Source organism: Schistocerca gregaria, chromosome 4, assembly GCF_023897955.1.
Source record: "Schistocerca gregaria isolate iqSchGreg1 chromosome 4, iqSchGreg1.2, whole genome shotgun sequence".
In the NCBI taxonomy this organism is placed as follows: domain Eukaryota; kingdom Metazoa; phylum Arthropoda; class Insecta; order Orthoptera; family Acrididae; genus Schistocerca; species Schistocerca gregaria.
The window spans coordinates 620,414,405-620,442,120 of NC_064923.1; the positions used below are offsets into that span (position 1 = coordinate 620,414,405).

Here is a 27,716-nt window from a genome sequence, read left to right on the forward strand (position 1 = left end):
CTGTCAATTGTTTCCTTATGCTTACCCTGAAACTCTGTACAACCTCTGGTTCTTTCAGTTTATCCAGGTCCCATCTCCTTAAATTTCCACCTTTTTGCAGTTTCTTTAGTTTTAATGTACAGCTCATAACCAATAGATTGTGGTCGAGTCCACATCTGCCCCTGGAAATGTCTTGCAATGTAAAACCTGGTTCCTAAATCTCTGTCTTACCATTATATAATCTATCTGATACCTTTTAGTATCTCCAGGGTTCTTCCATGTACACAACCGTCTTTGATGATTCTTGAACCAAGTGTTAGCTACGTTTGAGTTATGCTCTGAACAAAATTCTACTAAGCGGCTTCCTCTTTCATTTTTTAGCCCCATTCCATATTCACCTACTGTGTTTCCTTCTCTCTCTTTTCCTACTCTCGACTTCCAGTCACCCATGTGTATTAAATTTTCGTCTCCCTTCACTACCTGAATAATTTCTTTCATCTCATCATATATTTCATCAATTTTTTCGTCATTTGCAGAGCTAGTTGGCATATAAACTTGCACTACTGTAGTAGGCATGGGATTTTTGTCTATCCTGGGCACAATAATGCGTTCACTATGCTGTTTGTAGTAGATTACCCGTACTCGTATTTTTTTATTCATTATTAGACCCACTCCTGTATTACCCCTATTTGATTTTGTATTTATAACCCTGTATTCACCTGACCAAAAGTCTTGTTCCTCCTGCCACCGAACTTCACTAATTCCCACTATATCTAAATTAACCTGTCCATTTCCCTTTTTAAATTCTCTAACCTACCTGCCCGATTAGGGGACATGACATTCCACGCTCCGATCCGTAGTACGCCAGTATTCTTTCTCCTGGTAACGACGTCCTCTTGAGTAGGCCTCGCCCGGAGATCCGAATGGGGGACTATTTTACCTCCGGAATATTTTACCCAAGAGGACGCCATCTTCATTTAATCATATAGTAAAACTGCATGCCCTCGGGAAAAATTACGGCTGTAGTTTCCCCTTGCTTTCAGCCGTTCGCAGTACACGAACAGCAAGGCCGTTTTGGTTAGTGTTACAAACCAGATCAGTCAATCATCCAAACTGTTGCCCCTGCAACTACTGAAAAGGCTACTGCCCCTCTTCAGGAACACCACGTTTGTATGGCCTCTCAACAGATACCCCTCCGTTGTGGTTGCTCCTACAGTACGGCTATCTGTATCGTTGAGGCACGCAAGCCATCCCACCAACGGCAAGGTCCACGGTTCAAGGGGGGGTACACAACACAAAAGGAGTTACTCTAATTCTTACGGTGTACCATAGCCATCTACATTCATACAATCCCGTGCCAAATGACCTCAATGTCGGCAAGTAAAACATCAGGTCTTGGTGCACGGCAACCCGTGCTCAGAAAAATTAGCTCAAAATTCAGACCTGACATATACATTTCACGACAACCGCCCCTGAACTTCAGCAGGTCAAGATTTTCACAGTGCTGTACCAGAGCTAGTTTCAGATTGAAATGATTGTGTCAGTGATTTACCAATGCTAACAATTATATAATGAAACAAAAAGGCCATCTACAAGGTAACAAAACAACTTTCTCTCACTACTCTTCATTCTGAACTACAAACTGCGAGATAAGTGAGGCTGACTGCAGCGATGTTGAGTTGCTGAGAATTTTGATTATGCTGGGTGTCTCGAAGACCGTTTCTGACCACCAGTTGAGGCAGTGGCCGGTGTCAAGAGGCCTACTTCTGTACTCCAGCTGTAACCGTCACCCTGAGGCCAAGAGGTTAGTGTGTGGAGAGGTGATGATGATGTGGTAAATTTTCAAGTCTTGGAGGCTTAGTTTCGAGGGTTGGTGAGTGTTTCAGTCTTACTCGCGAAGTTGTCCATGAAACGTCTGTACTAACTTTTGATTAACGTAGTTGATACAGTGAATATTGTCTTTTCCAACACACAGGAAATGGGCCAAGCTACTCCCTGATTCGCCGGCGAGAAATGCTAGACACAGCACTCCGGTAGCTCACGTAGCTTGCGGCAGGTCAGGCAGAGTGCGTGATGTCGATGCGACGTGGAGTGCAGTAACGGGAGCCAGTGAAGCGGGCCACGGACACTCCCCTGTAAATACAATGAACCTCAGCGCTGTTGAAGACGGACGCTTGCTTTGAATTGTGCGCACAGCATCTTCGTGATGGCTGTTGTCGTGAAGGCGTGAGTCTAGGGGCCCTCAGCACACGCGTTGTACAGCTACCAAGGCGATACATACACAGCCCTAGAAGCGGCACTCAGATGCCCACCCAGATAGCAACTTGCAGTCAGTCGGTTTGGCTTTTCTCAGAGGAAGGCTCAGTAGTTTCGCATCTTTGGTCAGTCATGGTTGTCACACTTCGGTACCGGCAGCATGGAATGATAAAGTCCAGTCAAAGGAAGGAGGCTGCAGTCTCGTAGTAGAAGCCTACAAACAGACAGCAAGCACCACGTTACGGTTCGCCAACAGAGATAACCTGTAACCAGCGAGACCGTTCAAAAAATGGCTCTGAGCTCTATGGGACGTCATCAGTCCTCTAGAACTTAGAACTACTTAAACGTAACTATCCTAAGGACATCACACACATCCATGCCCGAGGCAGCATTCTAACCTGCGACCGTAGGGGTCGCTCGGTTCCAGACTGTAGCGGCCGGCGACATCGTCATTCGGTTGGGATCTGCGATACAGATGAAATGACGAGATGCTCAGGGCGAAATATCTGAAACAGGGGTACTTAAAGCCAGACACTGCATCAGCTAAGGCGGCCATTTGCTCTCGTTTAACCAGAGGGGACAGAAGTCCTGTCCGCACCCTGGTGCCTCAGTTACAGACGGTTTCCCATATCTCTGTATTTAGCATCTACTAGAACGCCTTGGAGTGCAAACCTAGGATGTTACATTTTGTTTTCCTTGTTATAGCTATGCTTACTGTGTGGCAATAAGCTATGATACAACAGAAAGAGATAAGCGAATAGTTAATAAATGTCAGACGTCTGCTTCAACCATATCTGAATAGCGTAAGCAATAGACATTTTAAGCATTTTGTTACAAATTTTTGAAATTCTGGCTAATCATTACGGAAGATGTTCATGGTCTCTTACTGTGCTTATCTGCCCCGATAGCTGTTTTTATCAGTATTTCCTACATCTCTGCTCCTAACAAAAATGGAAACTGACCAGTAATCGTAGAGATTTTGTTTTGTATGTGGTGACGATTATGCGACGGAATAAAATACACAGAGAGATATAAAAAAGTTTCAGCGTTGATAATGTAATGCTTTCGGGTTTCCAGCCTGGTGACAGAGTTGAAATTTCACAGCGTTTCGACGAATGTCGTACTCAGCGTCTTTTGGTGGAGTATCGAGATATTGCGGATGTCGGCCTATTTGTGCACCAGGGACGCCTCTTCTCATGTAATGCGTGCCAGGGTCTTGTGCTTGTGGTGCACGTAGTTGACAGGAGCCAATGGCGGGAAGGTGGAGGGGGAGGGGGGGGGGGGGACCGTTGCAGTATTTTGGGACTATACTTTCTGGTATGTATGTTTCGTATCACGATCAGAGATTACATAAATGTACCTCCGGTCAATAAAATAAAGTTTCTTGGTACTTCTTGCCCATGACGTCTTTTCCCTTGAAAGATATTTTAAAAAATGTGTGAGTTTAGGTTTGGCGAACTGCACCCAACAATCAATACCCCTTTTATAATTTATTGTAATTGTGAGTTTAGTCACACTGCTCGAAAGTCTATTTCTAAAAAGTCCTACAGAAGATCAAAATTAAATTTCTTTAGGCCCTTGTTGCTTGATATGAAAATGATACGACAGAATTTAGTTTTTTTTATGATGTGATTGGCTTGATCTTTCATTCTGTTTAGTATGATAGCTGCTTATTCACACGTGAGAAAGTTGTTTGGCCGGGATCAAAATTGGCCTTTGTGTCAGCTCTCAAAGTAGTTGACACTGGGTTTAGTACGCTATTGAATTCGCCACATAAAACAATGGGCGCGTTTAAATTTGAGAAAAAGGGAATTTTTTCACGACAGTAGTATCATGACTGGCCACTTCATCACTCGAACAAAAGCATGCATACAAGATTATTATACGAAAGCCTTATCTTCCCGAAGATAAAATACTGCGTAGTGAACTCGATAGGCTACGACGAAATAGCAACGAACTGCTTCAGGATCCACTGCAAGTACTATGACAGTTAGGCGAAAGGTGAGAAAACTTGGATTTCATGGTCGAGCGGCTGCTCACAAGCCACACATCACGCCGGTAAATGCCAAACGACGCCTCGCTTGGTGTAAGGATCGTAAGCATTGGCGATTGAACAGTGGGAAAACGTTGTGCGGAGTGACGAATCACGGTAGTCAATATGGCGATCCGATGACAGTGTGTGGGTATGTCGAATGCCTGCTGAACGTAATCTGCCGGCGTGTGTACTGTCAACAGTAAAATTCGGAGGCGGTGGTGTTATGGTGTGGTCGTGTTTTTAATGGAGGGGGCTTGCACCCCTTGTTATTTTGTGTGACACTATTATAGCACTCGCTTACATTGATGTTTTAAGCACCTTCTTGCTTCCCACTGTTGAAGGCAATGTGGGGATGGCAACTGGATCCTTCAACACGATCGAGTACCTGTTCATAATGTATGGCCTGTGTCGGAGAGCTTACACGACAATAACATCCACGTACGGGACTGGCCTACACAGAGCCCTGACCTGAATCCTATGGAACGCCTTTGGGATGTTTTAGAACGCCGACTTCGTGCCAGGCTTCACCGACCGACATCGATACCTCTCCTCAGTGCAGCACTCCGTGAAGAATGGCTGTCATTCCCCAAGAAACCTTCCAGCACCTGAAAGTGCGCCTGCGAGAGTGGAAGCTGTCATCGAGGCTATTGGTGGGCCAACACCATATTGAATTCCAGCATTACCTATGGAGAGCGCCACGTAATTTTCAGCCGGGTGTCCGGATACTTTTGATCGCAGAGTGTAACTTAAGAACTACAAGGGCGCGCTGAAAACTAGTGCCTCAGAGTTTTTTTTCTGCTATCAATATCGGTTGAGGTATTGCATGTCCTGCGTATAACTCTGACTTTTCCGCGTCGATGACACAAGTTGCAACCCCCTGCTGCACGAGACCTCCGACTGCAGCTTGTACCACGACAGTGTGTAACGTAACTTCGTCTATGCATGACAAACAGCGTGTTGTAATCGGGCTTCTCATCGCAGGAAACGCGTTTCCAGTTGAAATACATAGAAGAATGAGAACCGTGTACTGTGACGATTGTATCGACGTCACTAATGTGCGATGTTGGTTTGTTTGTACTCGTAACGAAGAAGACGGTGGTGTTAACCTGAACTTGAGTAATAGAGCTCTGTGTGAACTACCACATACGGTAACCAACTAGAGTAATCGGAATCGGGCTCACGAACTCTTCAGATGCAATCGTCGTATAACACAGAACCACGTCTCAGGTAATGTGGCACATCACAAAAGCTTGTAGAGGTATCATTGCGGATGTACGGTACATGAAGGAAACTGTGTCTGCCTCGAATGCTCACTACTGACCAGAAACAAATGAATTGGGCACTGTCGATAATTTCCTTTGCGTTTTGAGAAGAGAGTGAAAGGTTCATTAATAACACTGTGACAGGTGATGAAACCTTAGTTCACCAATTTGACCTGAGAACAGGAGAGCACCTGTACCCAAAACTTAACAAACACCGTCAAGGACCTCACTTTGATAGTATTCAAGCGGTGCAAGAAGGGTGAGATTGTGGCTCCGTTAACATAGTCAAACATCTTACAGTGACGATATCAACAGACAGGTCTCTCGTTGTGAAAAATATGTTCGTCGTCAGGGTGACTATGTTGAGAAGTAAATACGTAGACATGAAGAATAAAGATGTAGAATGTTAATAACGACATATTGAAAAAAGCTTTAAGTGTTTTAAAGTAAAAACAAAAAGTCGAAGGCATTACTTTTCAGGATGCCCTTGTACACAGTGATGTCAAACGTCATTGGAAATCTGCTAATATTGTGTCGGAACTCCTTTTCTCGGCCAAGTGCAGCAGCTCGTAGTGGCATAGACCTAACAACTCGTAGGATTCCCCCGAAGAAATACTGAGCCGTGTGCCTCTCTGTCCGTAATTGTGAAAGTGTTGCTGGCGCAGAATTTTTTGGATGAACTGCCCTCTCGACTATGTTCCAAGAACGTTCGGTGGGATTCACGTTGGACGATCTGGGTGGCGAAACCATATACTCAAACTGTCCAGAATGTTCTTCTAACCAATCACGAATAGTTGTGGCCCAGTGATATGGCGTATTTTCATCCATGATAATTTCGTCTCTGTTTGGGAACATGAAGTCCATGAATGGCTGCAACTAGTCTGGAAGTAGCTGAACATCCAGAGAACCCAGTCCATTCTATGTAAAGAGAGAGCAAAACCATTACGGAGCCACCTCAAGCTTACACAGTGCCTTGTTGACAGCTTGGGTTCATGGGTTCGTGGGGTCTACACCACACTCGAACAATACCAGTAGCTTTTACCAAATGAAATAGAGACTCATTTGACAGGCTACGGTTTTCCAGTTATCTAGGCTCCAATCGATATGGTCACGAGCCCAGGAGAGGCGCTGCAGCCGATGTGGGTCGTCTGCTGCCATACCACATTAACGCCAAATTTCGCCGCACTGTCCTAACAAATACGTTCGTCGTACCTCCCACATTGATTTTTGTTGTTGTTTCAGGCAGTGTTGCTTGTGTGTTAGCACTGACACCTCTACGCAAGTGCCGCTGCGCTCGCTGCGTTCCCGGTGATGAGAGACAATGCCTCCAATGTGATATTCCTTACACTATAGACTGAGGAATATTGCATTCCCTAACGATTCTCGAAATGGAATGTCCCATGCGTTTAGCTTCAACTACCACTCCACGTTCAAATTCTGTTAATTCCCGTCGATCGCCTTAAACACGTCGGTAACATTTTTACTTGAATCAACTGAGTCCAAATGAAAATTCCACCAGTGTACTGCCCTTTTATATTTCGGGTACGTTGTACTACTTCTGTCTATATACGTACATACCGCTATCCCATGACTTACGCCACCTCCGTATATAATAGCTACGAAACCCTCACAGTTGTGATTACGTTGTTATTTCAGCAACAAGAAATCCAAGAACACACTCGTCATAAGTCATAAGTATTTCATCATGCAATGCGATTACGATTACAACTCTCCAAAGCATGGCTATAGGGGCGTTAATGTTTCCTTCAGGCCTTCCCACTCACTTAGAGGTCGTCGGTTTTCTGTTTTCTTCTGTTTTTCTCAGTGGATGGCATTTCCTTTCCTGTCTTTGTTTACTCAGTTCTTGGATTACTCAGTTTCCCGCAGTTAACCATTCCTATCTGCGTATTCGCGAACCCTGTCGGGTTTCTGATTGGCAATCAGCCTGTGACTGCTCGCCATTGCCTGGTGAGATTGCAAGTACATCCACCTGAGCGTTTCTAGAAGCTACAGACTATTACATTCCATGCTACTTTATTCTCATAAATAGGTAAAGTGAGATTTGTATATCAATACGTAAAAATAATTATAAAAAAATGGACCCCAACTCCCTCCTTCCCATTCCCCCTTGCCACCACCACCTCATCCCTTTGAGCCGCTCCTGCCGCCCTGTAGTATAACGTAGACGATCTTAGTGGACCGTCATAGATTTTATTATGCTGCTTGGTGTCGACTTTATTATCAGAAAATGGTTCAAATGGCTCTGAGCACTATGTGACTTAACATCTATGGTCATCAGTCCCCTAGAACTTAGAACTACTTAAACCTAACTAACCTAAGGACAGCACACGACACCACGTCATCACGAGTCAGAGAAAATCCCTGACCCCGCCGGGAATCGAACCCAGGAACCCGGGGATTTTAGTATCCAGAAAGCGTTTAGCGTATTAATATGTGACATACATAATACGTAGTGGCAACACCATCGGAACACGAAGAATGCGCTTCACATGGCTCGCCCGCTGCCTGTAGCTGATAGCAGAAGGCTGAACTAGTACCATGAACGGTGGCGGCCCGGTTTGAGTCTGTGGGTCTGTTGTTGTGCTTACTGGCTGAAAACGCGAAAGGTCAGTTCAAACGTCTTAACAGTGTGTTTAGCAAGCACGAAGAATGTTCTTGGGTCGAGATTGAATTATCAAGATTGGAGTGGCTCGTTGACGATTAGCACAGTGATGCATCCAACCATCCTTCACGACAATGCACAATGCCACACGTTGAATCCCGTGCAGGAACTCCTGTGTACGTGGGGTTGGAAGATACTAGAAATCCAGCGTATTCAACCGTTGTGAGGCCGTGCGGTTACGAACTGTTCGCGAAACGAAGGAACCTACGGCTGCAAAGCAAGAGAAGACATCGTTCTCACCATCGGACGGTCGACAGAGATGGATGCGCTGACCGTGTTCGATGCCTTCAATCCCTATGGGAGAAGGTGCTCGAGATGCAGGGAGATTATACTGAGGGCATGGGAAACGATGAACGTCTGTGAGTAACGCCTAACATGAATTATAATCGTGTTGTCACTGCTTTTTATCCAACCCATGAATTCTGCCAAATTTCCAGCTGCACACTATAAATTGTTCCGTATTTCTGCTAGGGGCACTGAAAACTTCGTTAGAGTTTTCAAAGAGAGATTATAGAGTATGTCATTACTGTTTTCATACCGTCCCATCATCGGAAACCGAGACTTTCCCATACATTCATAGCGGGTTTTGGCGAAAGTGTTACGTCACTCTTCAATACAGATGTTCCAAATGATGTTTTGCATGTGATTATCTGTGCCTAAAACTAGTTTCTCAGTAACAATGTAATATAATTTTCACTTTTCATTAATCGTTTAAAGCTGGTCTCTCCTCAGTGCATGTGCTGTACATGAATAGGTTGCCAATGAATCTAGAAGAGCCATAAAAACAAATTGTATTAGATTGTAAAAGACGAGGAAAAATTAATTAAAATGCAGTGACAGTTACATTAAAACCCTTAGTGGAAATTTTGCAGAAGGCAGTAGCCTCTCTTCCGAGAGTGTGTGATAGAAAAAAGCACTGAAGAGTGACTCTTCTCAAAAGGCCAGGTGAAGAAGAAGAAGAGAAGCCTACACAAAAGACGAAAACAACTAAATAGCAAATGCTCTTATAGCGGTCTGCTGTAAGACACTACCATTGAACTTATACCATACCGTATTTTGGTAGGTTGATTTGAATAGCCATATAGTTTAAACGCACTGAATGTAGTAAATCTGTAATGGGTTCTCGTAGATAAAAAAAAAAGAATTAAAAAAAATACCGATAGTGGAAACCATCAATCGTGAGGACAGCTCATGAATGATAAGTTACAATAGTAAATGTAAAAGTTATGCGAAATGGAATGAATGAATGATGAAATAATACCGTAAAAGAGCAATTACATGAATCAGCAGCATGGCTTCAGGGGCTTAACTGAAACCATCGACATGCAACATTTAGAAACAATACAAGCACAAAACAGCGCTACAAAAGTACTCATCGCGTTAAATATACAACATAGATATGCCATCGATACTTCGAAACAATACGTAAGGTACAACAATTAGTAAATTGTTCAGTACAATAATATATAATATGAGATTCCTTCATTTCCCTCAGCCCTCAAGAGACTGAATATGGGGCAGATCGGTGACTGTTCATGTTCGAGGTACATGTTTCGTTATAAATGCGCTGAAAGAGCATTTATCCTGGAACTTTAGGAAAATATATTGGCGGGTTGTCCTGCAGTGCTTGGGTGCTTACTGGTAAAGTAAAGCTTTTTTATTGTTTTCTTTGGAATCCAGGGCTGGGATGTCACTTTAATAATGTAATATTGATCACTGAGGGGAACATATTTCAAGGTGATGCAGGCCACCGATTCAGAAGAAGAATAATAATCTATCTACCTGAAACGAAATTTGAAGGACCCATAAATCGTTTAAGTAAGTGATAAAAAGCGCCTTGAATCATACGCATTATTATTGTGACATTGATCTCTGACTGGGGATTTGTCGAGAGTTACATGTAGCCTGACATCTCAGAGACTACGGTTTAATGTAAGCTCGATTTCACTTTGTCACTTTGTGTTTGAGTTGGTACACCACACTTAATGTTGTACCCTGTGTCTTTCTTCAATCACTCGGGGTTTGGAGCGTACTGTATCTTGATCGTGTACATCGTAACACTGCCGTTGTTAGATGGAACTAATTTTCACCTTGAATTGCACAAATATCGACCAAGAATTTTCGACAATGTGATAACATAAAGTGTACGACCTGAATAGAGATTTCAATATACACTATTGTAGACTTTATCTAGCGTAACTGAAAGATTTAAATTTTTTTCCATAGTACTTCGGAACCATGATAGAAAGGAAACTCTCTTTTAGATCCATTTTGGAAGTGTAGCACATTTTATGGAGAAAGTTAATTTACTAGTTGCTTTAAAAGCATACATATAACAATGGAGAATCTAATACGTTGGTTACCAGATAACAAGAAAAGATGCAGTAGAACCGTCGTAATAAGGCAACTACTGTATTGAAACTCACAAACGTTTTCGTGTTCAGAAACGAGTGACACGACATAAAACTAGTAACAGAAAAACAAGGGAAGAAAGAGTACGTAAAACAATTAATGTACAGTTTAAGTGACATTTTATTGAAGAAGATATAAAAATTTTGACTCAGTCAATGTCCAGACGGTACAGAAGTGGGAATTTTTAGCGTCCGAAAGTAAGAGATGGCTGAGTAGAGAGGAAGAGTGATACTTAGCGGCCATAGTGACCACCATGACCACCACCACCACCGCCTCCATGGCCGCCGCCGCCGCCTCCGTGACCTCCGTGTCCACCACCACCACCTCCGTGACCACCGCCTCCGTAGCCTCCGTGTCCACCGCCACCGACTCCGTGACCACCGCCTCCGTAGCCTCCGTGTCCACCGCCACCGCCTCCGTGACCACCGCCTCCGTAGCCTCCGTGTCCACCACCGCCGCCTCCGTGTCCACCACCACCGCCTCCGTGACCACCGCCTCCATAACCTCCGTGACCGCCGCCGCCGCCTCCGTGACCGCCGCCTCCATAACCTCCGTGACCGCCGCCGCCGCCTCCGTGACCGCCACCCCCGTAGCCTCCGTGGCCACCTCCGCCACCCCCGTGACCACCGCCACCGCCGCCGTGGCCGCCACCACCGCCTCCGTGGCCGCCGCCTCCGTAGCCGCCGTGTCCTCCGCCCCCGCCGCCCCCGTGCCCTCCGCCTCCGTAGCCTCCCGCGGCCACAGTCGCCACGAGCGCGGCGCCCAGGCACAACGCCAGAAGCAGCCGCCTGCTAGAAGCCCGCGATCTCGCCATTGCTGCCGGAGTGACTGGACACTTGTGGGATCAGTCGTCGCAGGACGACTGTGCTGCCTCCTCCAGCGCTCCCACACGTATTTATACTCGCGTCACGGACGGTTTCTCCGCATCTCGGCGTCTCGGTTCACTTCTTCGGCTTGTCGATCCGTCGCGGTTTCGTTCTCGCAATGTTCTTACTCGTAACCAGAAAGCACGTCTAGGTATAAGGTAATGCAGTGTATGATTTCTCTCTGGATTAAACCGCCTTTTGTTTTCTTTCCAAAAGAGGATCATAAAAGCACAGTAATATTTTTTCTTCCTCAGTTATTTACTCTCGAATGACCGCCGCTGTAGCTTAACGATAGCGTTACCGCCTACCGGGAAGGGGGCCCGGGTTCGATTCCCAGCAGGGGATTGGGTGTTGTGTGTCTTTCATCGTCTTTTTCATCACTGACTCGCAAGTCGCCGAAGTGGCGTCAACTAAAAAGGACTTACAATACGGTGGCCGAACTCCACCGTATGGGGTCGTCTCGGCCAATAATGCCATCCGATCATTTCAATTTTTTACTCTCGAATAATCTCGCTGTCGGCCGAACGTTAAGCTCTCAGCCCCAACTGCTAAGGTAATTTGCCACTAGTTCAGTTCGGTGCTCTGTGCATGGTTCCGATACAATCTATTGTTTTGTTTGCGTCATTTAAAGGAATGTCAAATAATATTTAAGGAAATAGTACATTCAAGATTTATTAAATGGTTTCAGTAGCTGTTTTATAACCTTCCAACCAGTTCCAAGAAGAACGTTTATGAATAGTCAACATCAATAGTTGCTAGTCAATTTTCTGTAAGAGAATTCAGTGGTGTTTTGAACTAAACGGTTTACTTCGGCAAACATCATTAATAAATGGGAGTGTAGGCTTTCTCAGATAATCTCACTCGTAAAATTTTGCTCGCCGTTGAAGATTTGCTGAATTTAAATGAAGGTTGTCTCCGGTAATATTATCAGAGGTACAGCAACGTTTCAGTGACTTCGGCACTCGTCATCTTCAGACGAACGTTTCATCAATCAGTAAGAGATACTTTAAACCTACGAGTATACTTTCCTTTTCTGTGTTACATTTTTACTGCAGGAAAAGGTATATATATGGACACCCTCTTTCGTTTTTGACTTAAAGGTACCCTCTTTTGCAAAAAATCTAGATTTTGTACCTTAATTAACAAGTTGGATAAGCAGCTGCAGCAGCAAGTCGTATAACCCTAGCTTACTTATTTGTTAGATAGTTTAATTAATTTCTTTGCGTGTTTTTGGGTACTTGCATTGTTTAATTCATATATTTCGGGCGTATTTTAGTATTTGACAGTGGTAGCATCGCGCTTTAGTGTTTACTTGGTAGATTCTTATTTAAATTGCGTGTGAGTTTCGTATAGGAGGTGCAATTTCGAGTTTTAGTTACTGTAATCGTAAATTCAGCAGATTGTAGCGCAGTCGTTAGGCATTTGTACAGGTTAGTTGATTCATTCTTTGCGTGTTTCGCTTGCGTTATCTAGGCATGGACTCGTGTTTCAGTAACTGTTGTTCAACATCGATTAGAATGGACAGGGACTGCGATTGCTGTGTTCGGATGAGGGCTGCAATCGGCGCTGACTTCAGTTGCGCAGCTTGAGGCTATTGCCAATGGGCACCACTGTGGGGAGCCGGACTTGGGTATCACGGGGATGTCAACCTCGTCCCGTCTGTCCCCAGATCGGTCTGCCGCTGTGGTTGCCCCGGTTGCTGCCCGCAGTGGGGCTGAGCCCTCGCCTGTGGTTGATTGGGAGGTCGTTCCAAGGCGTGGCAGGCAGCGAAAGGCGTCCCCGGAGGCTGATCACAAAGCCTCCCCGGTGCGTCTGACAAACCGGTTTCAGGCTCTGTCTCTGGCTGAGTCACATGCAGCTGCCTGCCCTGTTTCAGAGGATCATTCTCATCCTTCAAGGTCCGGGCAATCGCAGAGGGTGGGCTTACTGGTAGTTGGGAGCTCCAATGTTAGGCGCGTAATGGGGCCCCTTAGGGATACGGCGGCTAAGGAGGGGAAGAAATCCAGTGTGCACTCCGTGTGCATTCCGGGAGGAGTCATTCCTGATGTGGAAAGGGTCCTTCCGGATGCAATGAAGAGCACAGGGTGCAGCCAGCTGCAGGTGGTGGCACATGTCGGCACTAATGACGTGTGTCGCTTTGGATCTGAGGAAATTCTCTCTGGATTCCAGCGGCTATCTGATTTGGTGAAGGCTGCCGGTCTTGCTTACGAGATGAAGGCAGAGCTCACCATCTGCATCATCGTTGACAGAACCGACTGCGGACCTTCGGTGCAGAGCCGGGTGGAGGGTCTGAATCAGAGGCTCAGACGGTTTTGCGACCGTGTTGGCTGCAGATTCCTTGGCTTGCGCCATAGGGTGGTGGGGTTTCGGGTTCCGCTGAATAGGTCAGGAGTTCACTACACTCAGCTGGCGGCTAACGGGTAGCGGAGGCTGTGTGGCGTGGACTGGGCGGTTTTTTTAGGTTAGAAGGCCTCGGGAAAGTACGGGGTGGGCTGCAATGTCAAAGGGTGCATGGCAATTACAGGACGTGCTTGGATCAAGGAACAGTCGGAATTATAGTTGTAAATTGTTGTAGTTGCGCTGGAAAAGTCCCTGAGCTTCAAGCGCTAATAGAAAGCACAGAAGCTGATATCGTTATAGGTACAGAAAGCTGGCTAAAGCCTGAAATAAATTTCTGCAGAAATTTTTACGAAGTCTCAGACGGTGTTTAGGAAAGATAGATTAGGCCGAATTGGTGGTGGAGTGTTTGTGCCTGTGAGTAGTGGTTTATCTTGTAGTGAAGTCGAAGTAGATACTCCGTGCGAATTGGTATGGGTGGAGGTTATACTTAACAGCCGAATTAAGTTAATAATTGGCTCCTTCTACCGACCCCCAGACTCCGATGATACAGTTGCGGAACAGTTCAGAGAAAGTTTGAGTCTCGTAACAAATAAATACCCCACTCATACGGTTATAGTTGGTGGGGACTTCAACCTACCCTCGGTATGTTGGCAAAAATACTTGTTCAAAACCGGTGGTAGGCAGAAAACGTCTTCCGAGATTGTCCTAAATGCTTTCTCCGAAAATTATTTCGAGCAGTTAGTCCACGAACCCACGCGAATTGTAAATGGTTGCGAAAACACACTTGACCTCTTAGCCACAAACAATCCAGAGCTGATAGAGAGCATCATGACTGATACAGGGATTAGTGATCACAAGGTCATTGTAGCTAGGCTCAATACCATTTCTTCCAAATCCATCAGAAACAAACGCAAAATAATTTTATTTAAAAAAGCGGATAAAGTATCACTAGAAGCCTTCCTAAAAGACAATTTCCATTCCTTCCGAACTGACTATGCGAATGTAGACGAGATGTGGCTCAAATTCAAAGATATAGTAGCAACAGCAATTGAGATATTCATACCTTATAAATTGGTAAGAGATGGAACGGATCCCCCGTGGTACACAAAAAAGGTCCGAACGCTGTTGCAGAGGCAACGGAAAAAGCATGCGAAGTTCAGAAGAACGCGAAATCCCGAAAATGGGCTAAAACTTACAGACGCGCGAAATTTGGCACGTACTTCGATGCGAGATGCCTTTAATAGGTTCCACAACGAAACATTGTCTCGAAATTTGGTAGAAAATCCGAAGAAATTCTGGTCGTATGTAAAGTACACAAGCGGCAAGACGCAGTCAATACCTTCGCTGCGTAGTGGCGATGGTACTGTTATCGACGACTGTGCCGCTAAAGCGGAGTTATTGAACGCAGTTTTCCGAAATTCCTTCACCAGGGAAGACGAATGGAATATTCCAGAATTTGAAACACGAACATCTGCTAGCATGAGTTTCTTAGAAGTAGATCGCTTGATACGGGCAAGTCTTCAGGTCCAGATTGTATACCGATTAGGTTCCTTTCAGATTACGCTGATACTATAGCTCCCTACTTAGCACTCATATACAACCGCTCGCTCACCGATAGATCTGTACCTACAGATTGGAAAATTGCGCAGGTCGCACCAGTGTTCAAGAAGGGTAGTAGGAGTAATCCATTTAACTACAGACCTATATCATTGACGTCGGTTTGCAGTAGGGTTTTGGAGCATATGCTGTATTCAAACATTGTGAATCACCTCGAAGGGAACGATCTATTGACACGTAATCAGCATGGCTTCAGAAAACATCGCTCTTGTGCAACGCAGCTAGCTCTTTATTCGCATGAAGTAATGGCCGTTATCGACAGGGGATCTCAAGTTGATTCCGTATTTCTAGATTTCCGGAAAGCTTTTGACACCGTTCCTCACAAGCGACTTCTAATCAAGCTGCGGAGCTATGGGGTATCGTCTCAGTTGTGCGACTGGATTCGTGATTTCCTGTCAGGAAGGTCGCAGTTCGTAGTAATAGACGGCAAATCATCGAGTAAAACTGAAGTGATATCAGGTGTTCCCCAGGGAAGCGTCCTGGGACCTCTGCTGTTCCTGATCTATATAAATGACATTGGTGACAATCTGAGCAGTTCTCTTAGATTGTTCGCAGATGATGCTGTAATTTACCGTCTAGTAAGGTCATCCGAAGACCAGTATAAGTTGCAAAGCGATTTAGAAAAAAATTGCTGTATGGTGTGTCAGGTGGCAGTTGACGCTAAATAACGAAAAGTGTGAGATGATCCACATGAGTTCTAAAAGAAATCCGTTGGAATTCGATTACTCGATAAATAGTACAATTCTCAAGGCTGTCAATTCAACTAAGTACCTGGGTGTTAAAATTACGAACAACTTTAGTTGGAAGGACCACATAGGTAATATTGTCGGGAAGGCGAGCCAAAGGTTGCGTTTCATTGGCAGGACACTTAGAAGATGCAACAAGTCCACTAAAGAGACAGCTTACACTACACTCGTTCGTCCTCTGTTAGAATTTTGCTGCGCGGTGTGGGATCCTTACCAGGTGGGATTGACGGAGGACATCGAAAGGGTGCAAAAAAGGGCAGCTCGTTTTGTATTATCACGTTATAGGGGAGAGAGTGTGACAGATATGATACACGAGTTGGGATGGAAGTCATTACAGCATAGACGTTTTTCGTCGCGGCGAGACCTTTTTACGAAATTTCAGTCACCAACTTTCTCTTCCGAATGCGAAAATATTTTGTTGATCATCAAAATAAAATAAGAGAAATCAGAGCTCGAACAGAAAGGTTTAGGTGTTCGTTTTTCCCGCTCGATGATCGGGAGTGGAATAGTAGAGAGATAGTATGATTGTGGTTCGATGAACCCTCTGCCAAGCACTTAAATGTGAATTGCAGAGTAGTCATGTAGATGTAGATGTATAACAAGTTTAAGAAATGATGAGGTCCAAAACAATGATTAGCATCCATTACTTGTATCCGAAAACAAAGGTTTAGAAAAGCTTGTAAAACTTAAGAAAAGGGCGTCCGAATACGGGCATCCACAAAAAGGTGCAGGAAACTTCCTAAAATATTTTCATGGAATGGATTAAAACGATACGAAATTGTAGACCAGTCTACAAGCAAGTTTCGTACATATATGCATGAAATTTGAAAATATTTGCAGTAATCGCAAACGTAAGTAGCGCCATCAGCACCGGCATAATATAAGTGTGCTCGCATTTGGCACACAATACACTTAATCCATGCCTCTCCTCTCCTGTCGTGAGAGAACGTTTCATCACAAAAGACGCAAGTTTCATCGCTTGAGTATGGTGTACCCCAACCTTCACATCAAGTTCATTATCGCTATCCACAAGGTGAGGGCTGCAGGAGCCTGAAGAGTCCGATGATGAATCAGATAGTTTTGTGAAACGAATTTTCTTTTTTGAAGGCCTTTGGAATTTGCATCTCTGTCCGCACGGCAGCCTCTAACCCCTGAAAAACTCAACGACCTCTTCTTGACAGGATTTTCGTCAAGTAACTTTGTGAACTGATCTTTGTATGGCGATCCAGTGATGTGGTAGGCGGTTGCTGCTTTTCGACCCCGCGTTGTGGTTCTCTTCCTGATGTTGGGGTCAGAAGATATGTCGAATGGTGAAATTGCATTTGCTGATGTCCCTGGAGAACTTCCCAGTGTTTCAGTGGCTTCATCAACTGGCATAGCTAGAGCTTGATGTGATTGTACATCAGGATAACTCGAAGAAGAAGCAGGTGATTTCGATGATCCAGAGACAGCAAGTAGAGGGGTACGTGATTCAGAAACATTAGGTCTATCTTCCACGGTGGAACCAATTTTCCTGCAACCAACGCAGCAGCTGTGAAATCACCGTCGGTAAAGGCGTAACGGTTCATAGCGTATAACCCAGTTATTTCGAATCCGCTTGTTGCTATCTAGCCGGCAGTTGTGTTATCTTATCCAGCATTAAATATAAGCCGGCCGGGTGGCCGAGAGGTTCTAGGTTCTTCAGTCTGGAAGCGCGCGACTGCTACGGTCGCAGGTTCGAATCATGCCTCGGGCATGGGTGTGTGTGATGTCCTTCGGTTAGTTAGGTTTAAGTTGTTCTAACGTTCTAGGGGACTGATGACCTCAGATGTTAAGTCCCATAGTGTTCAGAGCCATTTGAACATTTGATTTTGTTGCTATCTCAGCTAATTGGGTACGAAGGTGTTTTTGTTGTTGTCTTCAGTCCTGAGACTGGTTTGATGCAGCTATCCATGCTACTCTATCCTGTGTAAGCTTCTTCATCTCACAGTACCTACTGCAACCTACATTCTTCTGAATCTGCTTAGTGTATTCATCTCTTGGTCTCCCTCTACGATTTTTACCCTCCACGCCGCCCTCCAATACTAAATTGGTGATCCCTTGATGCTTCAGATCATGTCCTACCAACCGATCCCTTATTCTGGTCAACTTGTGCCACAAACTTCTCTTCTCCCCAATTCTATTCAATACTTCCTCATTAGTTATATGATCTACCCATCTAATCTTCAGCATTCTTCTGTAGCACCACATTTCGAAACCTTCTATTCTCTTCTTGTCCAAACTATTTATCGTCCATGTTTCACTTCCATACATGGCTACACTCCATACAAATACTTTCAGAAATGACTTCCTGACTTCTACACGGATTTTAATACATACTCCGAATTTTTCTTTTGTTTCCTTTACTGCTTGCTCAATATACAGATTGAATAACATCGGGGAGAGGCTGCAACCCTGTCTTACTCCCTTCCCAACCACTGCTTCCCTTCCATGTCCCTCGACTCTTATAACTGCCATCTGGTTTCTGTACAAATTGTAAATAGCCTTTCGCTCCCTGTATTTTACGCCTGCCACCTTTAGAATTTGAAAGAGAGTATTCCAGTCAACATTGTCAAAAGCTTTCTCTAAGTCTACAAATGCTAGAAACGTAGGTTTGCCTTTCCTTAATCTTTCTTCTAAGATAAGTCGTCAGGTCAGTATTGCCTCACGTGTTCCAGTATTTCTACAGAATCCAAACTGATCTTCCCCCAGGTCGATTTCTACTAGTTTTTCCATTCGTCTATAAAGAATTCGAGTTAGTATTTTGCAGCTGTGGCTTATTAAACTGTTTGTTCGGTAATTTTCACATCTTCAACACCTGCTTTCTTTGGGATTGGAATTATTATATTCTTCTTGAAGTCTGAGGGTATTTCGCCTGTTTCATACATCTTGCTCACCAGATGGTAGAGTTTTGTCAGGACTGGCTCTCCCAAGGCCGTCAGTAGTTCCAATGGAATGTTGTCTACTCCGGGGCCTTGTTTCGACTCAGGTCTTTCAGTGCTCTGTCAAAGTCTTCACGCAGTATCGTATCTCCAATTTCATCTTCATCTACATCCTCTTTCAGTTCCATAATATTGTCCTCAAGTACGTCGCCCTAGTATAGACCCTCTATATACTCCTTCCACCTTTCTGCTTTCCCTTCTTTGCTTAGAACTGGGTTTCCATCTGAGCTCTTGATGTTCATACAAGTGGTTCTCTTATCTCCAAAGGTCTCTCTAATTTTCCTGTAGGCAGTATCTACCTTACCCCTAGTGAGATAAGCTTCTACATCCTTAGATTTGTTCTCTAGCCATCCCTGCTTAGTCATTTTGAACTTCCTGTCGATCTCATTTTTGAGACGTTTGTATTCCTTTTTGCCTGCTTCATTTACTGCATTTTTATATTTTCTCCTTTCATCAATTAAATTCAATATTTCTTCTGTTACCCAAGGATTTCTACTAGCCCTCATGTTTTTACCTACTTGATCCTCTGCTGCCTTCACTACTTCATCACTCAAAGCTACCAATTCTCCTTCTACTGTATTTCTTTCCCCCATTTCTGTCAATTGTTCTCTTATGCTCTCCCTGAAACTCTGTACAACCTCTGGTTCTATCAGTTTATCCAAGTCCCATCTCCTTAAATTCCCACCTGTTTGCAGTTTCTTCAGTTTTAATCTACAGCTCATAACCAATAGATTGTGGTCGAGTCCACATCTGCCCCTGGAAATGTCTTGCAATGTAAAACCTGGTTCCTAAATCTCTGTCTTACCATTATATAATCTATCTGATACCTTTTAGTATCTCCAGGGTTCTTCCATGTATACAACTTCCTTACGAAGGTAGGCTTGAATAAAAACCTCCATAACGTCGTAAGGTGTGAGAGGACGCCCATTGTGATGCAACCGTACTTTCACTGTCTCGGTGAATTACGTTTTCAGAGATCCCATTAACGTATTATCAAGAGGCTGCAGTTTGTGAGTCCAATGTGGAGGAAGTGAGTTGATAGCCATTGATAGCCACGTGGTGTTCTTTCACCAAGTCAATCACATCTGATTTCGAAACTGGCTGTACTGACCATCCAAGATGAGGAGAACTGGCCTTCATTCAGTCGGACATGTTTTCTCAGTGAAGGGAAAGAACCATTCGGTGAACAAATTGTTCTGAACCCATCCTGAAGGATAGGCTCTACCAACTACACCAAGGGGGCAGCCCCTCATTAGTGCTAGGGACTTGGTGGTTATAGGGAAAATGATCATTGGCCGGAAATAATGTTCGGAAGTTCTCATGCGTCCGATAACTGTGATTGTAGCCCCTCTTCCTGCAGACGTCAGAGCTGCAATTAGTTTCTTCAACTGGCTCTGAGCACTAAAGGGACTTAACATCTATGGTCAACAGTCCCCTAGAACTTATAACTACTTAAACCGAACTAACCTAAGGACAACACACAACACCGAGCCATCACGAGGCAGAGAAAACCCTGACCCCGTCGGAAATCGAACCCGGGAACCCGGGCGCGGGAAGCGAGGACGCTACCGCACGACCACGAGATGCTGGCATTTGTTTCTTCCCTTTCATCCTTATCGCTTTTGGAATTTTGCTTTGGACAATAACAAGTCTGTCTCGTCCACGTTACACACTCCGTCTGCTGGATAGGAGTGTCTGTTGAGAGCGTCTGCCAATAATTCAAAGAAAACCATCACTTTCTCTTTATTGATGGCTAAGGCTTTGACATATGAAGTTGCACAAGGTTTGAGAATTGACAGCTGATCCTTGCGTCTCCAGGAAGAAGGTCAACCCAAGCACGTCCTACTTCTTCCCCTTTGAAAGGGGTTGTCGGACTATTTCTCTAGGCAAATAGAAATGTCATTCTTCTCAGATCCGCCAAAGTGCACTGGAAGAATATTTGCTCCATCTCAAGGAGATAAGAAACTAGTTGTTTTTCGAGGTCTGTGTTTAAAGTCGGTTTCCTTCCAAGCTTTTTCTCTTGAACCGCTTGCACAGGGATTTTAAGTTTAATAAATCTCTGCAAAGTGGTACCATGCACTCCTAGTGCTCGTGCAGTACCTTTCTCAGAAGCCTCCTTCGCTTTCACAGCTGCTATGGCACGTACCATCTGAGATTTATTCCACTGATACCTCTGGTTCCTACATTAATAGCGCTTCTTCGTTCTAAGCATTTTGCAAGGACGAACAAAAGCACTAGGGTCTATTACCGCAATCTGAAAGTTATGTTTGTTTGTTTGTTGCTGTGTGAGTTGTATATATGAACTTTAAACAAAATTCGACTAACCATATCCCATTCTCACCAACCGTCCTTAAGCAACATGGTCACTATCACGTCTAAGAGCGTGTAACGTAAAACGTGTTTATAAAAGTAGCTTAGGATTACGTTACTCTGGATATCACTGAGAAATTGTTTTAAACTAATGAGAAGGATATAAAAAGAAAACGATTTCACATACCTGCCAAACGCTTGCAGTCTTGAACGAACACCAATTCACCCAATAACCGACGCTGTAACTACACTGCTTGAAACAATGCTTCCAACTGTTCACTGCTACCGTCTATTAACAACAGGCACCGTTTTCAGTCCTGGTAGCGAGACTGCAGCACTTGCCATTCCCTCTTCGTGAGGGGTGCCCATAATTACACCCGTGCCTATTTTTACACCTTTTCCTCCATCAAAACATTTTCTGCTGCCAATAGGAAAGTTATCCAACAAATATTTTACAGTAGGATAGGGGAAAGAATCGGTATTAGTTTATTCAAAGACGCTTCCCTGTAAACCAAGGGTTACCTTAATTAATGTTGACGGATGTCGAATGGAATGCTATGGCTACTGAAAACAAGTGAGCTGTCTCACATGGCGACATAACATATCTTGACTGCCCTGCAGGATTTTTCACCATCAGTCAGAAAAACGAGGACAAATTTGACGGGCAGCTAAATTTACGGGTGATGATAGAGAAAAGCAGTGTTTCGACGACTGAGAACTGTGAACTATGGTCGATTGCGACATTTGCCGAGCTACACACGGAAAGAATGATTTTCCTCATGTCACAGTTTATTTTAAATTTTGTATGCTGAAGAATGCAAGTTATAGTAGACGTTACGGGATTCTGCATGAGGTCGGTAGTGGTTCCCAGACACGGCCACAGTATTGTAAATTCGTTTGTGAGCTTAACAACAGTAGACGAAGTCTTAGAAGTCTGTCTGGCAAAAGATGGAAACCTAATTTCCATGATCCTCAGCTGCTGAAACATTTTTCAGGTGCAGGGTTAAATAAATATGACAAGCACCTTTATAGGAAATTGGTAATAGTCAAAATTCGATATTTATTATTTTTATGATGTGATTTGATTGAGCATTCATCCAAGTGTGAAAAAGACGTTTTCCTGGTTAACGTTTGTCTCAAACGTCAACTCATAAATTAGTTGAAATTGTATAAAATATGCAATTTAACTGGAGACATAAAACAAAGGATGCGTTTAAATTCGAGAAAAAGACAAATGCCTCGTTCTTGTTGTTGTTGCTGTTGTGTATTTTGATGTATACAACTTTATTGCATGGCGGTAGTTACAGTTTATAGCGATTCCTCTTCCTCATGATAAAATTATGCGAAGTGAACTCGCTAGACCGTGACGCGAAGTAGGAACGAAGTTAGTGGCTCATTTCCTATTCCCAGTTTGGCTTAGACGGTGTGGTAGCGACTTTGTTGTTTGCTTATTTCGAGATTGTGCCTGATACCAGGTCCTACCAAGAAAAGCAAGCATCACTTTCGGTTTAATTACTCTCTTGGTCCTTACCATTAACTCCACTCTTTAAGTGCTACAGGTCTTTTAATAATAATAAAAATGATACGATATTTTAAAGTAAAATAATAATCACATCAAAAAAAGTTTTGCATCACACCACTTCCCAGAACTCCTGAAGACTGCGGATATTGTATCACAGACTCAGTACCTTTGACTGTTCAGAGATGTCACTACCCCTCATTCCAACAGGAAGGAGGTACACGGCTCGTGTTGTCTGTAGTTCAACCATGCCTAGACGGTCAACACCGCGGATCGATCACTTCCGAATTGTTACTTTGTGCAAGGAAGGGCTCTCGATAATGGAAATGTCCAGGTGTTTCGCAGTAAACCAAAGCGATGTTGTTCGGACATGGAGGAGATACAGAGACACAGTAATTGTCGATGAAATGCTTCGCTCAGGCCGCCCAAGGGCTACTACTGCAGTGGATGACCGCTACCTACGGAGGAATCTTGACAGCAACGCCACCACCTCGAATAATGCTTTTCGTGCAGCCACAGCACGTTATGTTACGACTAAAACTGCGCGCAATAGGCTGCACGATGCGCAGCTTCACTCCCGACGTCCAAGGCGAGGTCCATCTTTGCAACCACGACACCATGCAGCGCGGTACAGATGGGCCCAACAACATTCCGAATGGACCGCTCAGGTTTGGCATCACGTTCTCTTCACCGATGAGAACGTGATGCCTTCAAGTAGACAATCGTAGGACGCGTGTTTGGCGGCAACCTGGTCAGGCACAACGCGTTAGACACACTGTCCAGCGAGTGCAGCATGCAGCAAGGTAAAGGTTTCCTGATGTTTTAGGGTGGAATTATGTGGGGTCGACGTACGCCGCTGGTGGTCATGGAAGGCGCCGTAATGGCTGTACGATACGTGCGAATGCCATCCTCCGACCGATAGTGCAATCATATGGGCAGCATATCGGCGAGGCATTGGTCTTCATGGACGACAGACAATTCACACTCCCATCGTGCACATCTTGTGAATGACTTCCTTCAGGGTAACGACATCGCTCGACTAGAGTGGACAGCATGTTCTCCAGACATGAACCCTGTCGAATGTGCCTGTGATAGATTAAAAAGAGTTGTTTATGGACGACGTGACCCACCAACCACTCCGAGGGGTCTACGCCGAATCGCCATTGAGGATTGGGACAATCCTGACCAACAAACTTGCGGATAATATGCCACGACGAACACAGGCAAGCATCAGTGGAAGAGGACGTCCTACTGGGTATTAGAGGTACCGGTGTGTACATCAATCTGGACCACCAACTCTGAAAGTCTCGCTGTAAGGTGGTATAACACGCAGTGTGTGGTTTTCATGAGCAATAAAAAGGGCAGAAATTATGTTTATGTTGATCTCTATTCCAATTTTCTGTACAGGTTCCGGGACTCTCGGAACCGAGGTGATGCAAAACTTTTTTGATATGTTTAATAATAATAATAGGAATAATAATAATAATAATAATAATAATAATAATAATTCGTTTACTTAGTCACTATTTTGTTTTTATCACAATGCCCAAGATACTGCAATTTAGAAAAATACGGCAGTTGAGAAGAAAACGTCTGATAATTTGAGACGTTAATGTGTCACTACAAGGGCGCGCTCGACACTAGCGTCTCAGAGATTTTTTTCTGCTGTCAGTACTGGTTGAGATATTACATGTCTCGCGCATAACTCGGTCGACGTAACTGCTTCGCTGACACAAGTTGCAACCCTCCTCCGCTCTTTCTCGTCGATTGTCGTTATCCAGAAAGAGGTTAAGCCGTTAATACATGAAATGTTTTTCTTAATTTCGAGTTGTTGGCTATAAATTCCGCCGTATTTTCCCTAGGCGCTCTGAAATCTGCCTTTAGTGATCTGAGAGGTAAGATTGTATGTCGTTACTGCTCTCAAACCAGCCACTGCAAGGGACATCGTGACTTTTCCCTTCGTTCACAAAGCGTTTCGGGAAAGTGGTATGTTGTTCTTCATCACAGATCTTCCAAATGTTGTGCAGATGCGTGGAATTCGTCTGGCAGTAGCAAAGTAATAATTTTCAGATTTGGTTGCTCCTTTCAAGACTCTGACTTTCCAGTGCCTTTTCTTTACATGAAAAGCTTGTCCATGAATATAGAAAAGTTACAAAACAGGAAAGTAAATTAGATACAGTGAAAGATGAGAAAATGTTAACAAAAATGCAATGGCAGGAAATTTGAAGAGATGATGGAAATTTGCCATAATACAGTAGCCTCTCTTCCAAGAACATATGGCAGGAAAATCTTTGAAGAGAACGACCCTTCTGGCAGAGACAGGCGAAGAAGAGCCGCCATCGCAAAAGACGAAAAAAATCTTGATGGCAAATGATGTACTTATAGCATCTCGTCGTGAGATGGAATAGACTACTCCTCGCCCACTCGCGAGTTGAGGGGTGAGAACAAAACAAAAATGTCGATCTCTCCACAGATGACTTTTGTAGGCTATATGGTTGAAGCATAGGTGGCAGCATACCATACTTCCGTAGGTTGAATTAGGAAGTAATGAAATTGTCGTTGTAGTTGTAAACCTCTGAATTGTTTGAAAGATCTCTTTTTTATTTTTAAGTGAATCATTCAAAAGTGCAGCAAGTAGTAAGCTTGAAAAGGTGTGAGGGAGGTGTAGCTGAGAGCAGAGACTCTCATGGTGTGAACTGCGACTCGTGAGGCTAACTCATGAATAACAAGTGACCAACAGCAACTCTCCCAGGGGTATATGCTTGGTGTGTACTATCATCTAGGGGCATAGTAGGACCCTTTTTTCTTCGATGCTGCAGTCTCTGGATAAGTTTACCTGTAAATGATACACACATCAATTTTGCCAGGTATACGTGCGCTTTCTAGAGTTGATGAAGAGGTCTTCAACCAACAGGACGGGGCGCCACTACACTACCACCTAGCCGTATGAGCTTTCCTGGATCACAATTTTCCAGGGCATTGCATTGGACGATGGGGGCCAATTGAGTTCCCTCCACGGTCGCCAGATCTAACACATATGCACTTTGTGCTTATGGGGAAATGTTAAAGAGAGCGCTATCGACGTAAGTCACGCACGCTGGAGAAACTTGTCCAGGAGATTACAGCGACATGTGTAGCGATCTTCACTGTAACAGTTACTGACGTAGTTCCGGCGACCGCTCGTCGTTCTGTTATGTGTTTAGCCGCCAACAGTGAACATTTTGAACATTTACAGTAACCATGTGCTAAATTGTAGGTTGTACAACAGGTGTGTTCTATTACTGAATGTAAAATAAACACATAAGTAATACTTTTCGTTCCTTAAAGTGTCCGTACAGTTTTCTGGCGGACTTAGTAGTATGAGATCTCACAGACTACAGTTTAATATCGCATTGATTTCACTTTGAAACGTAGTCAGTTTGTGTGTGAGTTGGTACACCCCACTTGGTGTTGTAGCGTTTGTATCTTCCTTCAGACACTCGGTATTTTGAGTGTACTGAATCATGATCACGTACATCTTAACATTGCGATTGTTAGATGAAATGCTGAATGGAATTATTTTTCACGGTATTTTCGCTGTTCTAATCGATGTACTTTGTATTGCACAAATATTGACCAAGAATCTTCGACAATGTAAAAATATGAAGTATACGACATGAATAGATATTTCAATATACACTATTGCAGACTTTATCCAGGGTAAGCGAAAGATTTAAGTTTATTTCATAGTACTTCGGAATCATGATAGAAAGGAAATTCTCTTTTAGATCCATTTTGGAAGTGTAACACTTTATAGAATAAGTTAATTTACCAGCTGCTTTAAAAGCATACATATAACAATGGAGAATCTAATACGTTGGTTACCAGATAACAAGAAAAGATGCAGTAGAACCGTCGTAATAAGGCAACTACTGTATTGAAACTCACAAACGTTTTCGTGTTCAGAAACGAGTGACACGACATAAAACTAGTAACAGAAAAACAAGGGAAGAAAGAGTACGTAAAACAATTAATGTACAGTTTAAGTGACATTTTATTGAAGAAGATATAAAAATTTTGACTCAGTCAATGTCCAGACGGTACAGAAGTGGGAATTTTTAGCGTCCGAAAGTAAGAGATGGCTTAGTAGAGAGGAAGAGTGATACTTAGCGGCCATAGTGACCACCATGACCACCACCACCACCGCCTCCATGGCCGCCGCCGCCGCCTCCGTGACCTCCGTGTCCACCACCACCACCTCCGTGACCACCGCCTCCGTAGCCTCCGTGTCCACCGCCACCGCCTCCGTGACCACCGCCTCCGTAGCCTCCGTGTCCACCGCCACCACCTCCGTGACCACCGCCTCCGTAGCCTCCGTGTCCACCACCGCCGCCTCCGTGTCCACCGCCACCGCCTCCGTGCCCACCGCCTCCATAACCTCCGTGACCGCCGCCGCCGCCTCCGTGACCGCCGCCCCCGTAGCCTCCGTGGCCACCTCCGCCACCCCCGTGACCACCACCACCGCCGCCGTGGCCGCCACCACCGCCTCCGTGGCCGCCGCCTCCGTAGCCGCCGTGTCCTCCGCCCCCGCCGCCCCCGTGCCCTCCGCCTCCGTAGCCTCCCGCGGCCACAGTCGCCACGAGCGCGGCACCCAGGCACAACGCCAGAAGCAGCCGCCTGCTAGAAGCCCGCGATCTCGCCATTGCTGCCGGAGTGACTGGACACTTGTGGGATCAGTCGTCGCAGGACGAC

At 44.5% G+C, this 27,716-nt stretch overlaps 1 protein-coding gene across 11 annotated transcripts; it reads right to left on the bottom strand.

The window, feature by feature from the left end:
* Positions 1 to 10,729: 10,729 nt before the first annotated feature.
* Positions 10,730 to 27,716, bottom strand: LOC126267499 (acanthoscurrin-2-like). Of its 11 annotated transcripts, XM_049972790.1 has the most exons (4): positions 27,313 to 27,716; positions 27,202 to 27,267; positions 11,021 to 11,107; positions 10,730 to 10,930 (listed from the first exon to the last, which is right to left on the bottom strand). In XM_049972790.1, the coding sequence occupies exons 1-4, from the start codon at positions 27,665 to 27,667 to the stop codon at positions 10,860 to 10,862; spliced, it is 579 nt and encodes a 192-aa protein (XP_049828747.1). In that variant the 5' UTR covers positions 27,668 to 27,716; the 3' UTR covers positions 10,730 to 10,859. The 11 variants fall into 11 exon arrangements, with proteins under 11 accessions (XP_049828747.1, XP_049828751.1, XP_049828750.1 ...); XM_049972794.1 differs by lacking the exon at positions 27,202 to 27,267; XM_049972793.1 differs by having other exon boundaries at positions 11,021 to 11,056; positions 27,223 to 27,716.

Excerpts from the sequence above, each read along its gene's own strand:
- LOC126267499 (XM_049972785.1), bottom strand. The coding sequence starts at position 27,667 with ATGGCGAGATCGCGGGCTTCTAGCAGGCGGCTGCTTCTGGCGTTGTGC. Across the intron at positions 11,108-27,201 it reads TGGTGGTGGTGGACACGGAG|GCGGTGGTGGTGGACACGGA; the intron begins GTCACGGAGGCG and ends GTGGTCACGGAG. Across the intron at positions 10,931-11,020 it reads CGGTGGCGGTGGACACGGAG|GTCACGGAGGCGGCGGCGGC; the intron begins GCTACGGAGGCG and ends GTGGACACGGAG.